The sequence below is a fragment of the Metopolophium dirhodum genome, chromosome 1, assembly GCF_019925205.1.
Source record: "Metopolophium dirhodum isolate CAU chromosome 1, ASM1992520v1, whole genome shotgun sequence".
Classification (NCBI taxonomy): domain Eukaryota; kingdom Metazoa; phylum Arthropoda; class Insecta; order Hemiptera; family Aphididae; genus Metopolophium; species Metopolophium dirhodum.
This window is the reverse complement of record NC_083560.1, coordinates 49845995-49864272: the sequence shown is the minus strand read 5'-3', so window position 1 is coordinate 49864272 and position 18278 is coordinate 49845995. Positions and strand designations below refer to the sequence as shown.

General features: G+C 32.7%; 5 protein-coding genes across 5 annotated transcripts; 3 read left to right on the top strand and 2 right to left on the bottom strand.

The window, feature by feature from the left end:
- The first annotated feature begins 3517 nt into the window (after positions 1-3517).
- LOC132939691 (uncharacterized) lies at positions 3518-4741 on the top strand. Its single transcript, XM_061007005.1, has 3 exons — positions 3518-3743; positions 3825-4042; positions 4736-4741. Exons 1-3 carry the CDS (start codon positions 3518-3520, stop codon positions 4739-4741), a joined length of 450 nt encoding a protein of 149 aa, XP_060862988.1.
- A 970-nt stretch (positions 4742-5711) lies between these two features.
- Positions 5712-6813, top strand: LOC132939684 (uncharacterized). The gene is made up of 4 exons (XM_061006994.1): positions 5712-6398; positions 6455-6547; positions 6608-6664; positions 6721-6813. Exons 1-4 carry the CDS (start codon positions 5712-5714, stop codon positions 6811-6813), a joined length of 930 nt encoding a protein of 309 aa, XP_060862977.1.
- Positions 6814-7068: 255 nt separating this feature from the next.
- On the top strand, positions 7069-7818 carry LOC132934448 (uncharacterized). The gene is made up of 2 exons (XM_061000746.1): positions 7069-7674; positions 7735-7818. The coding sequence occupies exons 1-2, from the start codon at positions 7069-7071 to the stop codon at positions 7816-7818; spliced, it is 690 nt and encodes a 229-aa protein (XP_060856729.1).
- Positions 7819-8154: 336 nt separating this feature from the next.
- LOC132939675 (uncharacterized) lies at positions 8155-9253 on the bottom strand. The gene is made up of 2 exons (XM_061006979.1): positions 8486-9253; positions 8155-8271 (listed from the first exon to the last, which is right to left on the bottom strand). The coding sequence occupies exons 1-2, from the start codon at positions 9251-9253 to the stop codon at positions 8155-8157; spliced, it is 885 nt and encodes a 294-aa protein (XP_060862962.1).
- Positions 9254-14860: 5607 nt separating this feature from the next.
- Positions 14861-15710, bottom strand: LOC132937483 (uncharacterized). Its single transcript, XM_061004306.1, has 3 exons — positions 15602-15710; positions 15041-15539; positions 14861-14978 (listed from the first exon to the last, which is right to left on the bottom strand). Exons 1-3 carry the CDS (start codon positions 15675-15677, stop codon positions 14936-14938), a joined length of 618 nt encoding a protein of 205 aa, XP_060860289.1. The 5' UTR covers positions 15678-15710; the 3' UTR covers positions 14861-14935.
- Between the last annotated feature and the right edge of the window lie 2568 nt (positions 15711-18278).

The following is an 18278-nucleotide window of genomic DNA, read 5'->3' as shown; positions in this document are numbered from 1 at the left end:
TTGACATAATAACTGTATAACAAAATATGTTAATAAGCTAATGGTCCCGTTATCGAGGTTTCTTTTTTTTCCAATAAAAAAAAAAAAAACATGTTAATTATTTTTGATTAAATAATTAAAACATAAAATAAAATGTAATATTTTGATATCCTACAGCAAATTTTAAAATAATAAATACAATATTTAAATCATAATTTTATATTAATACATACAATTTATTATACGTATATATTTTTACTATAAGATTTTTGGTAACTGATACTTAAAATGACTGCTGATAAAGATTAAAAAAATCTTGGCTGAACTGATTATTACCCAATAAAACATCACTAGCCTGTTGTATACCTGCAATCCTTGGTGTATTATCACCATTATTGGACATACTCCACTGGGATTGTCCTACAGTTGTACACACGACTGATTTAGAGGTTCATTCTGAATGACTTGAATAGACTCAAGTTGTGAGCGGTTTTCCGATGTCTTTTTTTTTTCTATAAGCGTTCAAAACTACATTTTGAATTTGACTCCTGATTTCGAGTTTTTCTAAAGGATCAAATTCTTTTATGTAAGGCAGGACACTCAAAAGAAATTGAGCGTCTGGATCCTCATTTTTTTTATTTTCCGTATCTTGTGCTTGTTGCAATATGGCAATTTTTTTTTCTTCAAAAGTAAAAGTCTACGAGTATCATTTAATTCAGTATTTTAGATTCTGAGCGAAGCGATGAATGTATTGATTCTACAATGATGTGTGTTTTTTTTTTTATTTTTTTTTTTATTTTTGTGTCTGTCATCACCTTTTAGGACAGTAAAAGTGCTTGGATTTTCTTCAATAGTAACTTTTCTGATAGGAAAGTGAATCTAGTTGGTACTTTGGGGGGTCAAAAGTAAAAATTTCCCAGTAGTTTTCACAAGCGACGTGAAAAACAAAAGAAAAATTAAGGAAAAACGGGAATTTTTACGCAAAATCTGTTTTTGAGAAAATCGATTTTGGTTTTTGGTGTAACTCTAAAACAAATGACCGTAGGGACATGAAATTTTGACTGAATGTTTATATTAGCATTTTCTATACACCATAAAATTTACAAAATATTTTGACTCTTTTTGAGCTGTTTACGGCCATTGTCAGTTTTCAATTTTTTTAGTTTTTTTTTCTATAAATATCAATAAAATTTTATCTGTTGATTAAAAAAGCTTGAAAATTTAATAGAAGGCTCCTAGGTTATTGTTTCAAAGGCAGATGAAAAAAATTAAAAATCCTTAGACACAGTTTTTAATTATAAGCATTTAAAGTTCAAATTTTGACAAAATACGGAAAAATCACGAAAAATAGCAAATTTTTTGAGTTGAGAATTTATAAAAAATTTTCTTTTTAAATCTAAGATTTGAAAATGTAATATAAGATTACTCATAAGTTTGTCTACCTTTATCAAAAAAAAAATGTCTAGAAGAAACTTAAATTAAATTTTTATGAGCGTCTGAAATTTATATTTTTACAACATTTGATATTTACTCGATTTCTCATATAACAATTTTCTTATTTTATTGTAATTAAAAAACGAATGACTGTAGATACTTGAAAATTTCACTGAATGTTCATATTAGCATTTTCTATACACCATAAAATGTTGAAAATATTTTGACTCTTTTTGAGCTGTTTACGGACATTGTCAGTTTTCAATTTTTTTAGTTTTTTTTTCTATAAATATCAATAAATTTTTATTTGTTGGGTAAAAAAGCGTGAAAATTTAATATAAGGCTCCTGATATATCGTTCTAATAGCAGTTGAAAAATATTAAAAATACATAGGCACAATTTTTTTTTATAAGCATTTAAAGTCAAAATTTTGACAACATTTATCAAATTTATAAACTATTAATTATTTTGTGGTTAAAAATGTATAAAATGTTTAACTTTTATGGCTAAAGATTGAAAATTTAAAACAAGGCTCCGAGTAAATAGGTTATATATAAATTACTTTATTCACAATAATATCATCAAATATACTTGGTAAAATCATAGGCTGACTGACCGTTTTCGCTCAGAATCGTTTTTCTTATACAATGATATTATATCATTGAATTCAAATTTAACACCATCCATTACAGTGACCCACTTGTAACCTACTGTACAGCAGAGCGACATCCACTTATCCACCTTTTTTCTCTTTCTTTTCATTTTTGAAGTAACGTTGGGATCAATGTTATTGGTCACATGTGATGTAGATGTAGATGGAGAAAACACATCAGTAAATGATGTACCCGTTACATCAAGGTCACTTCAATGGCTTCATCAGTAGCTTCATGTAAAGATATTGTATCTGGTTCTCCTACACTTAAATGCCCAGACATAGAACTAGGAAGTAAAGAGTCCTTTATAAACATCATCATTTGAAAAAATGGCCATTTAGATTTATATTCACTCCCACTATCACCTGAACGTCTAACTGGTTCTTTCTGTAGTTCTTTTCTAAACGTATCCTTCGTATTTTTCCATTTAATTTTTGCATCGCTCCCTAAAATTTTTTGTATAAAGTCATTAAAAAAATTCCGTTTTTCACTTTTATTTAAAATTAATGAATACAAAATATTTTATACATTTTTAACTACAAAATAATTTGCAAATATTGGTGGTTATGACGAATTTTGTCAATTTTTTTTGAACTTCAACTGCTTATAAAATAACCTCTGCCTTTGTATATGAATAATTTTTTAATCACTCTGAGATCAATTTTTGTAAAACTTTCTATTAAATCGGCCAAACAATTTTTATCAACTTTTATAAAAAAAATTCTAGACGACATAATTTGAAAATAAAACAGCTAAATAAAAAAATCAATTTTGTCGAAAACTGGTTTTGCATAAAAATTCCCGTTTTTCCCAGCGCATTTGAAAACAACCGTCATTTTTCACTTTTGACATCTTTGATGCACCAAAGATATTCACTTTTCTACAAGTTGATGAAAATTGAAGAATAATTTCGATAAATCATGGTGTCCAGTACGCGGACAAAAAAAAAAACACATAAAATCAATACATTCATCACTTCGTCCAGAATCTAAAAAAATAGAGAAAAACGGGTATTTTTGTGCAAAACCAGTTTTTGTTCAGTTTAAAAATGTTTTCGAGAATTTAAATTTGTAATTCTGTTCAGAATCATTTTCTCGTATATAATGATTTATCTTTGAAGTCAAATTAAATACATCAATCACAATTCACAGTGATCTACTCAATGTGAGGTTCACTCGACACCCACTATACAGTAGAGAGAGTTCCCCATTTGTTTTTATTAATTTAAATAAATTTAATAAATTATTTGTAATTAGGTAATTTAATTTTCGTAAAATATCAAAAAAAGTGCTTATAAAATACTTTATGTCATTTTCATAGATATTTATCAACTGGTCTTTCTTTTCGGAACCTGGCTTTTTCAATGCGAATGGGTGCATGTACTATAGTCTATAGCTAAAATTGTTCACGAGACCTGTCAAGTTATTTGGGAAGAACTTGTAAATGAATTTATGCCAGTTCCTACAAAAGAACACTGGGAAAAAGTTAGTGTAGAATACAATGACAAATGGGGCTTTCCAAATTGCATAGGCTCTATAGATGGGAAACATTGTCAGATTAAATGTCCCAAACAATCAGGATCAAGTCACTTCAACTACTTAAAATATTTTTCCCTAGTTTTACAAGGAGTTGCCGATGCAGATAAAAAATTCGTGATAGTTGATGTTGGTGCCAGGGGTAAACAGAGCGATGGTGGAACTTTTGCATCTTCTAAACTTTGTAATTTAATAAGCAATAATAATTTGAATGTACCCCCAGAAAAAAATTTACCAGGAACAAACATTAAAGTACCCCATGTTTTGATCGGAGACGAAGCTTATCCATTAAAGCCGTACTTAATGCGTCCATTTCCATCTCGAGTACTAAATCCAGCACGGGAATATTTTAATGAAAGATTATCAAGAGCACGCAAGTGCATTGAATGCGCTTTTGGAATTTTACGGGCAAAATGGAGATTACTTGGGAAAGACATAGAAGTGAGCCCCAAAAAAGCAGTAGTAATAATCAAATGCATGTGTTTTTGCATAATATTATCAGAGAGAAAGACGGAAATAGTGATGTAGATTACTGCAATGTTATGATAGACCTACAAAACAATTGGGAAAATGAAGGTATAGATCATCCAACAAGAGGTGCAAACACACTCCAAAGAGCGAAAGAAATAAGAAATTTATTAGTGGATTATTTTTTAAACAACATACAATAATGTGTTACAAATGTTTTTGTTAAAAATCTTAAAATAATACAAGAAATTATACTGTTACGATAATAAAAAAATATGGTTATTTATCTTTTTTAATTATTATAATATTGTGAATAGTTAGTAAGTACTATTATATTTATATAATAATTAATAATATACCAAAATAAATTGTTATAAAATATTATGAATTCATATTAATTCATATTATGAATGGGTAATACATTTTCTGTCATTGAAAAATTGGTACCTACATAAAATATTAAAATAATGTCTAATAATAATAAAAACAGCTGTTCCTATATCCATATCAAGTATTTTATTTAAGTAAATTATTTTGACAGATGAACAAGTACACAATATATTAGCCAAGCATAAGATATAATACGTTTTTATAAATTAAAAATAGGTACATTTGTATTGTTGTAAAAAGTAAATTATTTCTAGTGATAATTTGTAAATATTTTAGGAATAAATTCAGTTTAGTCCCCCCTCGTCATTTTGAATTTTTTTAATTGAAACTTACGTAACTCGTAAAGTTAAAAACGATGGTGCAATCATAATTTGACGTTCGGACTTAGTTTCCATGGCCATTGGCCCTCCACTTGTTGTGTAAAACCACCTTGTGTAGGTAACGTAAATTCGCAAACTTTGGAAGGCTATATAACTTCAAAGTCAGTCCGAGCGACAAATTCTGATTTCACCATCGTCCTTTAGATTAAGTTTCGATAAAAAAAAAATTAAATTGGCGATGGGGAACTTAACTGCATTTATACCATATTGTACCTTATAAAAATAAGTAAGTACCTACTAATAATATACAAAAAATTAATGCCTATAATTTTTCAAAAAGTATGGGTACATACCTGGTATTCCAATTAATTTTCCAATTTCTGACCATATTCTTTTGTTTTTTTCGACATTTTTATAATGTGGATGTGTATCGTCTCATAAACATGGTCTAGAGTAGGATATAATAGCCGATTCGAAAACACTGATCCCTCTGATCATATGATCATATGATCCTTATGATCCTTCTGATCATATGACCCCCCTCTGATCCTCCACACCTTCCGATCCGATACGTTTACAACACATATATTCGCGCATGCGTACAGTCACTCCACCCGGCAGTCCGACACCACTCCACCCGGCTGACCACCACTCCACCCGGACCGACCCCACTCCACCCCGCCATACCACACAGTACAACCCTATCACGCGTTATCACAATACAATTAATATGTGTACGTCAGAAAGTAATTATTTAAAAAATATTCGTGTATAATGTTCGGCTGTCCACCTCCCACTACCCCGGCAGACCACCACCGCTGCCATCAACCCCCCCACCCTACCTCGTATAGCTGTAACCCCGGCTGAAACACGCGCAATCTTCAGTCGCAGTTTTCCTTTCATAGTGACAAGTTGTAACACAGTGTATAAAAATGGCTTCAAGCAGTGAACGGGTATACAAATATATTGCGCCTGAACCACCGGCCGAACTCATCGACTGTACCAACTACACAATCGATTTTGTAAACCGCAAGTTTTTACAAGTCGGCATCGATCCTACACATGAGTTCAATGTCTCTGTACGTATAATTACTCCGTCGTGTTTTGTAAACATTTCCATGGACTTTTTGAAACGTATATATTCATTGATGGGGCATATTCCATCACATATACTGGATACTACAGTAAAATACAAAAGATTTATTTTTCTGGAGAACGAATTTGTTTTGCTTACGTCTATGATATATAGAGGGGAGTGTATGTTGGTGATAGAATCAAAAGTTGAACATGGATGTAGAATTTTATTAAGTCCGAAAGAACTAATGGCAATTCAAAACATGGAGTGGACTATTTTCGAAACCGTAAGCAGAAAAACGATGGTCGTACGGCCAATGATTCTATTACAACTTGATCAGATAACGGAATATTTTAAAAATGATTATAATATTGAAAAAGACGCGACACTCGAAGAATTTGTAGCAATAATCAAAGGAATTCAAATTGAATTAATATCTAAACATGTACCGAAGAACAAATATAGTTTTATAAATCAGATAAAACTGCTTGCAACTGACCAACTAGCAATCGGTTGGATGGAGAAACTTAATAAATCATTAAAAGTATGAATGCGTGATTTTTATTTATTTTAATTATACTAAAATATCTATTTAATTAGGGTGTCGAAGAAAATTACGGTCCGGAAGATTTCTTCTCGCCTCCGTTTACTCAGAGTTGTATGTCTCGGCCATGCAAACAGTCAAAGAAGACGGTAATCTTATAAATAATAATAATAATAATAATAATAATAATAAATATACTTTATAATCAGGTGAACGATGAATACGATGGACCCGCCCCCGCCAGAGACGAAACAAAAAATTTAAAAGTAAAGAAAGTATATAATCATTTGAAACCTTGAATATAATTGTATTAATTTTTTAGGATTTTTTCGAGACATATGATTCAACGATGACTCCAATAGAAGCCGACAATATAGCAGACGAAAACAATTGTTTTTCTCAATATTTGTTTTGATATATACAATTTGTATAATATTTAAAAAATAAAAAAATCTTTTTTTCTCTAAATCATATATGTTTTTACTCCCGCCCATAAAAGGGGCGGGACCACCTTGAGATTCACCTATCTAAATACACCCACCCCATCAATACTAGCGGTATTAGCGCCCCGGTATCACACCACAAGACAGTCGTGAGTCTTCCGTCAAACGAGTCGCGTGTGCCTTATTACTAACTTATCTCGAGACAGTCGTGAACGTACATAACAAAAATGGCTGATAATCTGATCGATTGTACTACATTTTTTGTTGATAGCAATATTTTTATAAATATAGGATTAGACCCTGATTTTTTGTTAAATTGCGTTATATGCGTCTCAAATAACTTGCAGTGTGTTAAAATGAGTGCTGAATTATATAAATCTCTAAATATAGCTCTTAACAACATACATTTTTTACTACCATCTCATTTACTGCTGGAGGAGTTTAAATTGATATCAATAGAAGAATACAATGGTGACAACGTTCTCTCAATAAAGTGTTTGCAACAGGATCAAAATGTGCAATTAACTAAAGAGAATGTTTCAAAGATCTTGCAATTAAGTGATGCCATTGAAGAAGTCATTCAGATGAAAAATTTATACACACGGTCTACTGCATTAAATCAGGCCAGTAAAATTGCAATGTATCTTGGAAAGGAAATGCCGTTACCCAAAGATACAAAAATAAACGATGTTGAAGATTATTTGACCCGTATCGATGTCCAAGAATTGAAAGAACAACTTCCGTTCACTGGTCTTTGTTTAATAGCAGATTTGAAGATTAAATCAATCAAACAATTAGCAAGGGGGTGGTTATCTTCTTCGATCGAAACTAAGGTAATACAATTTTATTTTTACATATTATTTTATACTAAAGAAAACAAATTTTTTTTTTAGTCTGAAGTCAACAGGCTGACGACGAGGGCATTCCTAGCACGTAAAAGGGCAAAAGCAACCCGCAGATTAAGTTTTCATTTATAATATTTTATTATGTAATTTTCATATTGTTGTCAATAATTTATAAAACTTTATATTTACAATATTATTTTTTTTTTTTTTTTATGTCATTATTTTTGTATTAAAACATAATGTAATATTTTATTGTAATATGACATTTTATTATATAATAAAAAAAAAAAACATGAAATTTAAAAAAAAGTATTTTTATTTTACAAACTATTTACAATTTTCTTACATCACCATTAAATGGATTATAAGTTATAATTTGGTCGTGTAAAATGAGACAATAGGCTGCAGTCTTTTCAGGTATGGTAATATCGGTCTCAAATTCAATACGTAGGTCCACGGTTGACGACTTCACATTGTCGTTTTGATGCGATAGATCGACAACGACGATTGGTACATGGTTTTGATAAATATGTTTTGACAGTAACGGCTCGCAGTAGTCTCTTTCGTAGTAAGATTTTTGAAAATCTGTGTAAGCTTTATACAGTATTGAAGTTTGTTTGTTTTGGAAGTCTGCTCGGAAATCTTCGTACGGATACGCTTCAGAATTTAAGTATACCTTAAGATTTTTCAACCTACAGTGGTCAAATCGACCGGCATCGAGTGTTATATTATTTTTTCGATCCGTTTGAAATCCTATCAATACAAATCTAGGTTTTTCGAGTAAATTGCTAGACTTTACAGTCCACGAATGTGAAGTATTTTTAGGTAGCACTGGATATTCGCAGAGATCCCAGGTTCTGAACGCGCACGATAACGTTTTACGAGAATCCAATATTTTTAACAGTCTTAACTTTTCTTTATCACTAACTTTGATAATAGGCATCTTCCATAATATCTTAGTCAGTTCGACTGTAATTTTTTTATTTTTCTCAGAGTTATCAGTAACGTGTAATGTGTCGAAATCGGTTGACGAGCGATTCAAAATCAATTGTTGATTACAATTAAGTAATATTTTTTTGTAATCTTCAAAAAATCCAAATAGATGTTTCAGTGGAACGCAGCCGGTAAACACATTGTTGGCCATGAAATTTTTATTATTATCGTTACTACCCAACGACGACCCCCAAGCCGCATTTTCCAGCGCGTTCAAGTCGTTTGGAGTATATGAACAGTAACCTTTCAAACAAGACGAAATTCCGGGTGATTTTATTTTCTGTACTTCTACTCCGTTTATCTCGTATCGCATTTCGGAGAATAAAAACGCCAATCCATTATTCGAAAAACTAACGTCTCCAACAGCATCAGTAGGTTTATTTATTTTTTCCTCGATGTACAGATAACTCTCACACGGAAAAGTGTAAGAATCCATGTTTAAAACACTTATCCTAATTTCATCGTTATTAGAAAAAGACATGTTTGAATATGGGGTGAACGAATGATAATTCTTTTGTGTTATTTTACACTCGTCGACATAGCCGGCTGCTACGTCTAAATATGAGTCATCCATGATTAAATTTTCAAGGAACGAAGAAAATTTAAATTATTTTTCGTGAGTTTGGTTTCGGGTTTTTTCGGTTTGGATGTTGACTTCTTGACTGTAGATACAATACTGATGGGTGTTTTGATTGTAGCTCTTTTTATATTGATGTTAAATTTGAGTGCCATACCCACGCGTTATTTGCAAGCGAATCGTAATTGGTTCGCCGCGTAGATTTATTAGACAATCGTTCTGATATTTTAATACGATATTTACTCTAGATATTGAAGTCGTGTTGAGACCATAAAAAACTGGATGTCTAGGTACCTCGACGATTTTATAGCCTGGTGGAACAGTTGGATAGAGTTCGTGTATGATCTGGCTCGGTGCTCCGTCACAAAATGAACCAGTAATCAAGTTGCACTCTACTTTTATATTATTGATTTTCATTATTTTGACCGTACTTTCAGATTCATGATTAAGACCCGTGGTGTATACAACATTTCCGAAACCCAACAATTTCGCTATGCTATTCTCGACGCCCAAGTCCACATCATGACTACACGAGAGCGTACACTTTAATGTGGTATTGTTTGCTTTTAATTCAAACCAATCGACATATTCGGGCACATTTTTTTGTATAAAAGACTCTAAATTATCAAACTCATACGACCCCGTAGGTATGATAACGTAATCATTTTGACCGATGATATTTCGGAAACCGATAGTATTGCAACCGGGTTCGATGTTTGGTATCGAATTATTTGTCTGTAAGCTCAAAAGACATATTTGTGCTGTGTTTTCTACTTCTAGTGGTGGAAAAATATCGCATGACAATTCACTCGAGTTCCCGTTTAACGTCAACGTGTACATGATAAAAATTTTAAACACAAGTGTCCGCAGTTTGTAGTATTATATTTCTGATCTCTGTTATAATTGAAATTAATGTCACAGCCGTGAAAATATTTTTGTACTTCTAATGGAGGTTGTAAATTTCCAAAACTGTCGTAATAATAGACTTGATTTCCGATTTTTTTATACGCTACCCAGTGAGTGCCTGTACCGCTTTCCGAATCCAAGTTAACAATCGCTGATTCTATTCGTTTGGGACGTTCAGATAACCTGTCTCTAGTAAACACGCCAATGAAATGAGGTATTTTCATTAAACGGGCTATTTTTATAAGTTCGTAATCGTACAGTGCTCTTCTGGGTAACGTAGATATTAGTTTTTTTTTCGATTTTTTGCCTCCACCTCTTTTATATGGGGTGAGATATAGACCCGAACCGATTTTGTACGAGTTGCCCTTATACGGAGCGAGAAATAACCCACCGCCCAAATGCGTTGGTGTGTTTCTTTTAAATTCATTGGCCAGCTTAACTACGTTGGAAACGCCGCCAGTTAGAGCTCCCAAGGCCGATAAACCAGCAAAAATCGGAATAAGTGGCAACACGCCGCCTTTTTTCGGAACTGTTATTATTCTAGGAACTTTTGTCTTTTTATTTTTGAATGTTTTTCGTGCGACGGCTACACATTTTTTACTTAATTTCATCAGGTTTTTTTCACCTATATTTTTCTTTATAGCGTTTTTAACTGCTTTGGCGGCCGCTTTAAACCCACATCCAGCTCCAATTTTACGTTTTGCTTTCATGGCCGTTGTCACGCCCCAAGCCACTGCTTTTTCTTTTAGACTAGAATCTTTTGCCTTGAACCTATCCCAGGCTCGCTGCTCTAATATATAGTCGGCCTCGTTACGATCTGTGATAGAGTTACTACGATCGTACGCAATATCGTGATCTCTACACGCCGAGTCCAAGGGGTTGATTCCTTTATCTCCGTGAGCTAAACGTTTTTTCAAATTTGTTCCCGGTCCACAATATTGATAACCTATACAGATACATCATAATTTAAATGAATTAAAAATAATCACCAAAACTTACCGGGCACGTGAATCTCGAGTGGTAATTTGTTTATAAGCGTGTTGATGAGGCCTCCTCCCTTATTCTTGTTGTTTCTTCGTACGAGTGACATTGTGTACTGATTACATTCTCATTGCAACAAAGATATTTATATATAAAAATGAAATTAATTGAACAAAAACTAAAACTTGCAGTTGAAAACGTGGACCCGCCTACATCGATTCAGAACTATAGACATGGAACGCTTCTTCCCAATACGATACGAGCGCTTATTGTCGGTCCTTCGGGCTGCGGAAAAACCAATTTAATTTTCGCTTTACTAACCAATATAAATGGAATAAGATTTCATAACGTTTACATATATTCTAAAACATTGGATCAACCGAAATATAAAATGTTGAGTGATATTTTATCAGGGATTGATGGAGTACAATTATTTACGTTCTACGAAAACGAACAAGTTATTGAACCCGAGAAAGCCTTACCAAACTCTGTGTTTATTTTCGACGATATTATTTCAGAAAACCAAAAAATCGCTAGAACATACTTTTCCAGAGGTCGACATAATTTAGTGGATGTTTGCTACCTGGCTCAGAGCTATTCAAAAGTACCTAAACAACTTTTGCGTGACAACGCTAATTTTATTGTATTATTTAAACAAGATGAAACTAATTTAAAACATGTTTACATGGAGCATTGCTCTGGTGATATGACGTATACTGAGTTTAAAGACTTTTGTACGACATGTTGGCGTAAAGGGAGATTTGAGTTTATCGTAATTAATAAAGACTGCGAACGCGACGACGGTCGATATCGTCACGGGTTCGACACATTTGTCGTTATATAAACCAACGTTTTTATAAAACTTTGTCATTTGCAAACATGGCTGCTAATGGTGAAGTACTCGGAGAATTGATTAAAGCCAAAGAAAACATTAAACGCAAGTATACAGCATTAAAACACGGTAAAGCCGATATTCACTCATTGGTATCAGAAACATTATACCCGATTATCGAACCATTGAAAGAAATTAAGCAAAATAAACCACCAACATTTCAACTTCAAATCGCAGAACTCGATTCAAAAACTATAAACGAAACAGGAGACACTTTAGATTCTGAAATTTTATTGGACTTTTTAGATTCTTCCAATAGAGACAAAAATTATGGGCCTAAAACACAATCAAACGGCGCTATACATTTAGGTAAAAAAGAAATTAAACTTACTGACAAGACGTTGACTATCGAAGATACTTCATACCCGCTAACGCGAGGTCTTAGCAGTTTGATATTTTCGAAAATCCCGAAATCATACACCGCAGACGATTTGAACACATATAAAACTATATTAATTCAAACATCAGCACATTTGACATTAGACGAGAAAAAAATTAAAAAAGGTGGAAATAAATTCACTGATATAATCAAACCATTGTTCGCATCCGGTAGTGGTATATCTGTAAAACTGCAAAAGCATAATTTAGTTTATTGGAACGACCCTAACGAGTTGGTTAGTCGCTTACGGTTACTTTTGGCCTCTCAAGCTGCTGGTAATACAGTCGTTTCCAACGAAATACTTTCAATTTACGAAGAATTGCTTGAAGCAGGCTTAATAAAACGTATTCCAAATGTCTAAACGCGATATAGCAATCGAACTACACAAACCTGCCAGAAAAAATTATACGAGGCGAAGAGTTAATGTCTATGGTAAAAACGATCTATGGCAGGCCGATTTGGTTGAAATGATACCATATTCGAAAATAAATAAAGGTTATAAATATTTTCTAACGGTCATAGATTGTTACACGAAGCTAGTATTTTCTAAACCTTTAAAGTGTAAATCGGCTAAAGAAGTTTCAAATGCAATGTCAAAAATACTACTCAAGCGCTCACCAAAACTATTACAGGTAGATAACGGCAAAGAATTTTACAATGAAACATTCGATGCGTTGATGGAGAAACATACTATACACAAATATTCTACGTATAGTACAACGAAAGGGTGTATCGTAGAACGCTTCAACAAAACTCTTAAGGGAAAAATGTATAGGGAATTCACTGCACGAGGCTCACACGAATGGGTTTCTATTTTACCAAAGTTGGTTGATGAATACAATAATTCAAAACACAGAACAATATCTATGACACCAATACAGGCCGATGCAAATCCTTCATCAGTGGAATTAAAACAGCGCAAAATTATTAATGTAAAAATTAAATTCAACGTTGGCGATTATGTTCGCGTTAGTACATATAAAGGCGTATTTACAAAAGGATATTTACCGAACTGGTCCACGGAAATATTTAAAATTATAAAAATTAATAAAACGTTACCCGTTACATATCAATTACAAGATTATAATGGAAAACCGATCGCTGGTTGTTTTTACTCTGAAGAAATATTAAAAACAAATTATCCAAACGATTTTTTAATAGAGAAAATAATTCGTAGGAAGGGGAAACAGATATTGGTAAAATGGGTGGGGTTTGACAATACGCACAATAGCTGGATTTATACCCGTGATGTTAAAAAATAATTTCAGTCGCTCTACAGACATGAACGTGTTTGGTAGTTCTCGGGATAGTGAAACAAAAAAATTTATTTCAAATCTCAAACATTCGCTTAAATCGTATTCGTCCAAATTGGTTAAATTTGAGCGTTTACTCGAAGAAAATCAAAAATCCATTCAAATACAAGAAGAACAAACGGAAACGTTACAAATAACGTGTTCAGATATAGCTGAGCGTGTAAGTAAACTTGAAAAACCATTACAAGATATCATAGAACAGTTGAAAAAAATAATCAAGGCTGTCGATATTATAAACAAACTATAATGTCTTCGGCCATTTTGGATATTCATTGTCTTCGCGGAGTCGACATCAAATACGTGATTAAAGAGATGTCTATTTTAGACACGGAAACTTTCGCAACTCAACACTGGATCTTTAAACACACTTCTTTGGCACAAGACGCAAAAAGTAGGAGTGTAAACAGTTGGTTACAACGTTTGTATCACGGTTTATCATTGGAATACGGAGATGTGGAGTATACAGAGATACAAAAAATATTTGATTCGTTCAAATTCAGTAGAATTTACGTCAAAGGGTTTGCACAAACAACGGATTATCAACGAGTTTATGCCGCACGCCACCGTCTTTGACATGGAAAACTGGGAAAATTGTCCTCGGCTTCGTGAATTGAACGAAGAAACACTACCATGTTGTATTTTTCATATGGAGTTTAATCCAAAACAATGTACATCGTATAAAGTATTTGCATTAAAAAAATGGTATCTTGATAATGTTTAAGATTATAACAATATTTTTTTATTTAATAAACAATAATAATATTTGAACATTGGTTTATTTATTTTTTCCTATGCTTAAGAAGGTTTAATTTAAAAAAAAAAAAATCACAGATATATATATATACAATAATATTTGAACATTGGTTTATTTATAATTTAGAAAAAAGTTACATATACTCAATTGATACATATATACATGGAATTTAATCCTAAACAATGTACCTTTTTATTAATTTTTTGTTATAAGAAAATAGTTTATAAAATAATTCATATTCTAAACATAAAAATCTAACAATTATAGACCTATTTACACATTATAAAATAAATATTAAAAGCTTATATATTTACATGAATATTTACAAGCTTTAGATTATTCTAACTTTAATAACTACATTTATAAAGTATTTACAAATATAGAGTGTAACATACAAATTTAATCTAAGGTGAACATGGTTTTTATACAATGTATTTACAAATATAAACATGGCCTAGTATTCGCTATCAGCCATCATTTCAGCCAACTCTGCATCTCTATAAAATTTATAAATAATTGAAGTTTAATATTTTAAATTATAATTGTTTTAAAAACTTACTCTATTCTATAATGACCATGAGCTAGTGTATGGATTTTGTCTTCTAGTACTATCCTCTTATCATCATAATTATTGTATGTTATTTTGTTGGATTTGACTGTCGTCAATTGGTGGTTGAACGAACGTATACACATGTTCAGCTGTCTATTATCGTCATCCACCCCAATACCTTCAAACAAGCATCGCCGATGGCCCTCAAATGTCATATGATTCTTAACCACGTGGCCCCTAATGCCTTTTGCACGAATATTTTCCATCACATCAATACCATCCACTCCTAGGGTTTTATACGCGTAAGATTTAGCACGGAGCGCGCAAAACGCTGTCATAATACGGCCATCCAACTCATCCGAAAACAGACCCGGAACCTTTTTTCTCTCTGCAATATAGCACGGATGGTCTCGTGGTAAGTTAGCAGTATCCATACGGTCAAGCAAGTGGGTGTTCTTTACAAGATCGTCGTAGAAATCATCGGTTTGAATAAAATATACTAATGAATCTGTAATAATGATATTAATATTTTATGTATACACAAGAGATTAGTTTTAATATATTATTTACCCGTGTCAGTATACATAAGCTTGATATTATCACCATAGTACTTCTGCATTACACTATAATGATAATCATACATCATTGTCTTTGATATATCCAACACTGCTAGACCTGCAAAAATGACCATTAAAAAATAATAGGGGTATAAACATGCTTGATACATACCAACATAAATAGGTTTATCAAATTTTATAATTTTTTTCTCCAATGTTATTGCACTCAAGTTTTCATTATATGATGTTGCATATTTAAATGTGGTCAAGTTGATCAGTTTTTGTACTCTAGCATCATTTGAGACAAGCTCCATATGTATCCTCCGCCTAACCTGTTCCATAGTCTTGCCTATACAATTTTGAAAGGGTTAGTATAAAATCAATTAAACACACACACACATATAGATAAATACCAAAAATACTATTATTCATAAGCTTGAAGAAGTCTTTCTCAAAATCATTCAAAGCTTTTTTCCTCATCTCGGTATTCAAATTAATAAATTCTGCAAGCCAGGATGATTGGTTGAATTGAAGGACTCTATGCACCTAGAGTAAAATTTATCATGTTAAAATGTTTAACGCGTATAAAATAATACATACTTTATCAACTATCAACCCGTTTTTAATAGCTTGTTGGAGACTACGGTAATGTACGACATAATTTTTCTTTGACTCAAAAGTCGCCATAAGTTTTTTTACTTTTGAACCTTCAGGTATTCCGTTTTCGGGTAAAAATGGTAGATCATTATGTTTATCGTGCAGATCTACCGGGTACGATACGTCAACCTCATACATCCGCCCTATAGGGGAGGTCTCATCCAAGTTGTTAAGTCCATCTAGCTTGGCTTCGACCCACTTAAAACCTCCAGAGGGCATGTACTGGCTCATAGCCCATCCGTAAAGGTTGTTACCTGTAAAGTTTTAAAAATAAATAAATACAATTTTGAAAAAAAAAATTGATAAATTATACTTACAATCTTGATATATAAGCCATGATTTCTCCTTCGCCTCGTCATAATCAGGTACCTTGGGGTTATTGGCTTTAGCATACCGCATGCTAGCCTGTACCAATCCACCACGTATACCTATAATATAATAATTTTTATAATATTTAAAAACTAATTTTCGTAATTTACAAACCTTTTTCTATATATAGTAACATGTCATAATCGGTTAGAAGTCCTAATTTTATCGATGTATATTTCAACATGGAATCGAAGCTGAAACCTGGCGCTGTATAATAAAAAGCTAGGTCTAAATTGTACGTTTTCATGCATAGATCGCGGAAATTTTCAAAAACGTCCGCGAGCAACAGCACATCCACTTTCAAGTACAGATCGGAATAATCACCAAGCGTTTGACATCTGAAGTGTCTCCATACCTCCATAGCGTGATCATAATGCGTATCCTTAACGGCCTTCTCCTTAAGCGTGCTATAAAATTCGTCTTTCAGTGGTAGACTAGGCTCGTCCAACTTATCCCAGCCATCCGTATACTCGTATGGATATACACCCTTGCGGGTGACAAAAGACATATCAGCATCATCAAAATATTTCGCACTCTCGCGGAATTTTGAAAAATCCTTAGTTAAAAGGTTTTTAGCGAGACTACTCAACTTCGACGGCATAAACCTACACGTGTCTACGAACCGTATTGTAAACGACCTACTTATATATTTCGAAAATGATATAAATTTCTCTTCGCTGTTTGCTATAACCTTGATACTATTCGCGTCATATCCTAACTCAGTTACAATAAAATGAGCGTCATAATTAGTTAGGTTATGGAAAAAACATGGGACAAATTTAGGCTGTTTTAATTTTAAATTACATTGAGAACATAAAGATTGCCTAAATCTTCCAGTCAGGTGACAATGATCGCGAACTTTCTCATTTGTATCAAAACTACGTTTACATAAATTACAATTTTTATTAGAATTATGTTTTTGTGTATCTTCGTCACTCATCACTATAGGGGTATTTGTCTTTAACAATTCCTCGATTTTATGACCCACATCAACGATATTTTCAAGAAAATGTCTGGCAACATCCTCTCGATTATTACTTCCGCGATAAATCACCGGTGCGGTTGGTATATTAAATCGCTCAATGAGCTCTAACGGGACGTCTTCGGACGCCTTGACTAAAAACCCATAACTCATAGGTTTGTGGTTATGTATTACAGTCGTATGTTTACCTCTTTTCTCATTAGTCTTCACTAGCAGCGCTTCAAAATCGGCGTAAATAGTAAACGGATGTCGTTGAGCATGTTGCCAGTTTTCAAATTCAAGTGTTGCGCCAACATCAGGCATTCTGGGTAGAATCGGCTTATGTGCTCCACAAATTAATGTATGCTGCTCAAGTGCTGGCCGCCCGCTCAGTTTATATTTTAACGTTTGATCGTCGAATGACGTGAAGCATCGTTTACAAAAATATTTTGAATGCCCGTGTTTAGTTATTTGCGAACGAATTAATCGTGAAAAATTTGATATATATACATAGTGGCTTTTTTCACCTTCGGTGTATAAAATTAAATCGAAATGATCGGCTTTTTCATTTTCTATCACTTTTAATGGAAAAATGTGATGACTCGGATATTTTGAAGACGGATGAGATATTTTTTTGTTTCCGTAAATATTTATAGGTACTGTCGGATTATTTTTTTCGAATATTTTAACTTCGCTCCACGGT

Bases quoted from the DNA above. Each gene is read 5' to 3' on its own strand.
- LOC132939691 (XM_061007005.1), top strand. From the start codon at position 3,518: ATGCCAGTTCCTACAAAAGAACACTGGGAAAAAGTTAGTGTAGAATAC. The intron at 3,744-3,824 runs GTAAACAGAGCG...ATGTACCCCCAG, and splicing joins AGTTGATGTTGGTGCCAGGG to AAAAAAATTTACCAGGAACA.
- LOC132939684 (XM_061006994.1), top strand. From the start codon at position 5,712: ATGGCTTCAAGCAGTGAACGGGTATACAAATATATTGCGCCTGAACCA. The intron at 6,399-6,454 runs GTATGAATGCGT...CTATTTAATTAG, and splicing joins AACTTAATAAATCATTAAAA to GGTGTCGAAGAAAATTACGG. The intron at 6,548-6,607 runs GTAATCTTATAA...CTTTATAATCAG, and splicing joins GCAAACAGTCAAAGAAGACG to GTGAACGATGAATACGATGG.
- LOC132934448 (XM_061000746.1), top strand. From the start codon at position 7,069: ATGGCTGATAATCTGATCGATTGTACTACATTTTTTGTTGATAGCAAT. The intron at 7,675-7,734 runs GTAATACAATTT...TTTTTTTTTTAG, and splicing joins CTTCTTCGATCGAAACTAAG to TCTGAAGTCAACAGGCTGAC.
- LOC132939675 (XM_061006979.1), bottom strand. From the start codon at position 9,253: ATGGATGACTCATATTTAGACGTAGCAGCCGGCTATGTCGACGAGTGT. The intron at 8,272-8,485 runs GTAAAGTCTAGC...AAGCTTACACAG, and splicing joins ATACTTCACATTCGTGGACT to ATTTTCAAAAATCTTACTAC.
- LOC132937483 (XM_061004306.1), bottom strand. From the start codon at position 15,677: ATGATGTATGATTATCATTATAGTGTAATGCAGAAGTACTATGGTGAT. The intron at 15,540-15,601 runs GTAAATAATATA...TCATTATTACAG, and splicing joins GCTTATGTATACTGACACGG to ATTCATTAGTATATTTTATT. The intron at 14,979-15,040 runs GTAAGTTTTTAA...TAAATTTTATAG, and splicing joins CATGGTCATTATAGAATAGA to AGATGCAGAGTTGGCTGAAA.